Source organism: Propithecus coquereli, unplaced genomic scaffold (genome assembly GCF_000956105.1).
Source record: "Propithecus coquereli isolate 6110/MARCELLA unplaced genomic scaffold, Pcoq_1.0 Scaffold6, whole genome shotgun sequence".
NCBI lineage: Eukaryota > Metazoa > Chordata > Mammalia > Primates > Indriidae > Propithecus > Propithecus coquereli.
Genome location: NW_012151951.1, coordinates 1,270,904 through 1,274,277, shown reverse-complemented (window position 1 = coordinate 1,274,277; position 3,374 = coordinate 1,270,904). Strand labels below are relative to the sequence as shown.

At 32.9% G+C, this 3,374-nt stretch overlaps 1 protein-coding gene across 1 annotated transcript in view; it reads left to right on the top strand.

Annotated features, from left to right (window-relative positions):
* The window catches only part of TMEM123 (transmembrane protein 123), a 44,636-nt gene extending 42,924 nt beyond the window's left edge, over positions 1 to 1,712 (top strand). Inside the window, exon 5 of the mRNA XM_012659242.1 lies at positions 1,476 to 1,712. Coding sequence (XP_012514696.1) covers positions 1,476 to 1,500 — 25 coding nt within the window. The 3' untranslated portion in view covers positions 1,501 to 1,712. The remainder of the gene's footprint in view (positions 1 to 1,475) is intronic.
* Positions 1,713 to 3,374: the final 1,662 nt, after the last annotated feature.

The following is a 3,374-nucleotide window of genomic DNA, read 5'->3' as shown; positions in this document are numbered from 1 at the left end:
TATTATAGTAAATTAAAATGCCATTCATTTTTTATTATTATAACATTGTTGATATGGTTGGGGCTGTTAAATAGTGAAGCAATTAAGCTAAAAAATGTGCTATTTTTTCATTTTAAACTGCTGTAACTACAAAGTATGTAATTTTAGCTTTATGAGCTAATTTTTTTCTCACATGTACATGACCCAGTAATGCTATGTGCCCTATGGAAGAAGTCAAAATCCAAGAATCCCCATATTGCATGGGAACTGTGCTGGCAGAAGCAGACTGGAAGATTCATTCTGAAGGGAGTCTTATTTCCATATAGGAGTCAGTAGATGGTAAAAATACCATATTTAGTCAAGTTTGAGTTCACCCTTTTTATTTTTTTCCATATTTTAACATCTCTGCAATTAGGATGCACCTTACAGTCTATGGGATGAGAAAACACTATGTTGGATGTTTAATTGGCTGTGATTTTCTTAGTGCTACATAAAAAAAATAGTCCATTTTAAAGCCAGTAGTTCCTTTGAAGCTATAACAAAATTGTACTGTGTAGTAAGGACTTAATATTTGTCCCAGTAAAGAAACTGAGATCTTCTATATCTAGTTTTGTGCATTTCTGATTTTCATTTATTAGATTAAAACACTGATGAAAATTTTAGCTTCTTGTTTCTTAGAGTTACATTAAGAGTCAATGGAGTGAAATAGTTAAAAGACAGGACTTGGGACAGATTTAGTTGCTTTTTTAAAAAAAATTATAGTAAGAACATTTAATATGAGATCTATCCTCTTAACAAATTTTAAGAGTATAATAGAGTGTCATTAACTATAGGCACAATATTGTACAGCAGATCTCTAGAACTTATGTATCTTGGGTAACTGAAACTTTATACGTGTTGAATAGCAAACTGCTCATTTCCCTCCCCCTCAGACCCAGACAGATTTAGTTTTGAGACTGGTTCTGCTGTTGACTAGCAGGGTATCTTCCCACGCTTATATAAATGAGGCAGTATAGTATGCATGGTCAAAAGCTCAGACTCTGAAGATAAGAGAGTTCACATGTATGCTTTAGCTCCTGAGTTCTGAAAAATGGGATAATGAATAAAAATAAATGCCCTCTGCATATTAAATGAGATAGAAAGTCTATAGCATACCACCTGGCACAGAGTAAATGTTCAAGAAATGCTATATGGGGTTTGAGTGTTTGTTTTTGTTGTTTTGTTTTTAAAGAGGTAAGTTATAATAGCTAACTGATGAAAAGTCATTCAGACAGTTAAGAAGCAGAGATTTCAGTGCAGGTCTGTTCGACAACTTTAACTGCTGTTGAAATCTTTAACCACTACAGTATATTGGATACTTTACTTGGAAACTTTACACAGAGCACTGACAATTTTGACTGTGAAGCTTGAAATTGTTCTGTTACTTTACTTACAAATACGAACATATAAATAGTTTTGATAGGAATACAAAATAATTGTAACTTTTGATGTTACAGAGATGAACATGATGCCATCATTTAAGGAAATCCAAGGACCAAGGAAAGAAGACAAATTGATTTAGCCCTATCAATTTTGATTAGTAGTTTAAAACCATTATTCTCTTCTTGAAAATAGTATGAACAGGCCATGCATATAACGTACAATGTGTATTACATAAATATGTAAGGATTCCTCAGGATTACTAAAGGTAAAAAGGGTTTGGTTTGGGTTTTTTAATAAATAGCTAGAACTTACAGTCAGTTAATGCAATGGTTATGTCCACTTTTAGCAAATTCATAGTAAAACACGTCCCATTTTTTTGTGGCATTGGTCACACAGGACCAGTAATTGAAAGACATCATCACTGAAGGGCAGGATGGCATCTGAGGGTACAAATAAGAAGCCTGCCGTAGCGCTCAGGATTTTGAACGCCTTTGTTGCTCACACAAAGAACTTGCAGTGCTTTTCAGAGCTGGATATATCCTAATTACTAATGCCACACAACAGAATCTATACAGTCGAGTAAACCAGTGAAGTATAACTTAAAGTATCAACATTTTACTTGTTTTAAAGTGTAGTATTTGGTCTAGAAACAAAACACACATCAATTTTTTAAAAAAATCTTCAAGTAAAACCTGTTAGAGATCCATTGGATCATTGGAGAGCATGTATATTTTATCAATAACTTCTTTTGAGCTTTCAGTGTTAGTTGATATATTTTTCTCTGTGTAATTTAGATAAACTGCAATGTTTAGCATTATAATGTTTGAAAGACTTAGTTGTTAGTATTAAATAATCCTGTAATTATAGGAGAAAAACTAGAAGTTAGATAATTTGCTACTGTGAGAATATTGTCACCACTGGAAATTGCCTTAGTTCATGTTCATTTGTTAATTTTAATTTTATATTAATTGAATATTTTAAGAAATGTAGAGCTGCTTTCAATATCTAGAAATTTTTAAGCGTGTAAACACACCTAACTTAAAGCCCCTTACATGATTTCCAAAACAACATTTAGAATTCTATGGAGTTAAAACTTTAAATTAATGCTGCGTTTATTAAGCCAAGGTTTATGGGGCTTCCCCCAGGTTACTAAACCTGCAGAATGACAATGACTGTCGATTTTATTCAAGATTTGGGGAAAAGGCATTTTTATAGTAAACCACCACCATATTTTGGAATAAATTCTTAGGAAGTTTTAGACAGGAAATTTCCTGTTTCCTTACTTGGGTATTCTCCCAGACCACTCCTTTTACTCCACTGCTGAAGGGGAGGTCCTTTCAGTACATTATGTTAATGGAGAGAAGCAGCATAGTATTGTAGAAGCACCAACATTAGCCAGTGTATTTTGGGTGTGTTTTCAGTTTTATAGTTTATATTCCAGTACTCAAAACTCAGGGTCAAGTTTTAACAAAAGAGGTATTTAGTCACACTAAATATTAAAATACTATCTTGGCCAAAGTAAAGCACACCAATTTCTGAAAGTTAAAAAATGAACTAAGCTGCCCTAATAAACATGTACCTACATGTACCTATTCCTATTTAATAGGAATAAAACAAAACTTTCGAGGTCAGCTTTTGATTTGCAGAGAATGGTGATATCAAGAATTTTGAAATGGATCATTTCTATTCACTGTGCATTATCACCAATTGATCTGATAAATATGGATGTTAACAATTATCCAAAAATATGTAACACATGAGTATGGAAGAAATTTTATGAAACACGTATGTTTAGATTAGTTTCAAAAGAGATGTGGGCTGATGGGTGAGTTATGTGTTACTAACTTGGTCTTAACTTTAGGTTGCGCACCCACTGCTTTCATTACTTTGCAAAATATAGTTAAAATATACGTCGTAGTACTGAGAGCCTTTAAATTTAACTTTTGTCCCCTGCATTCTTGGTATTTTAGTAC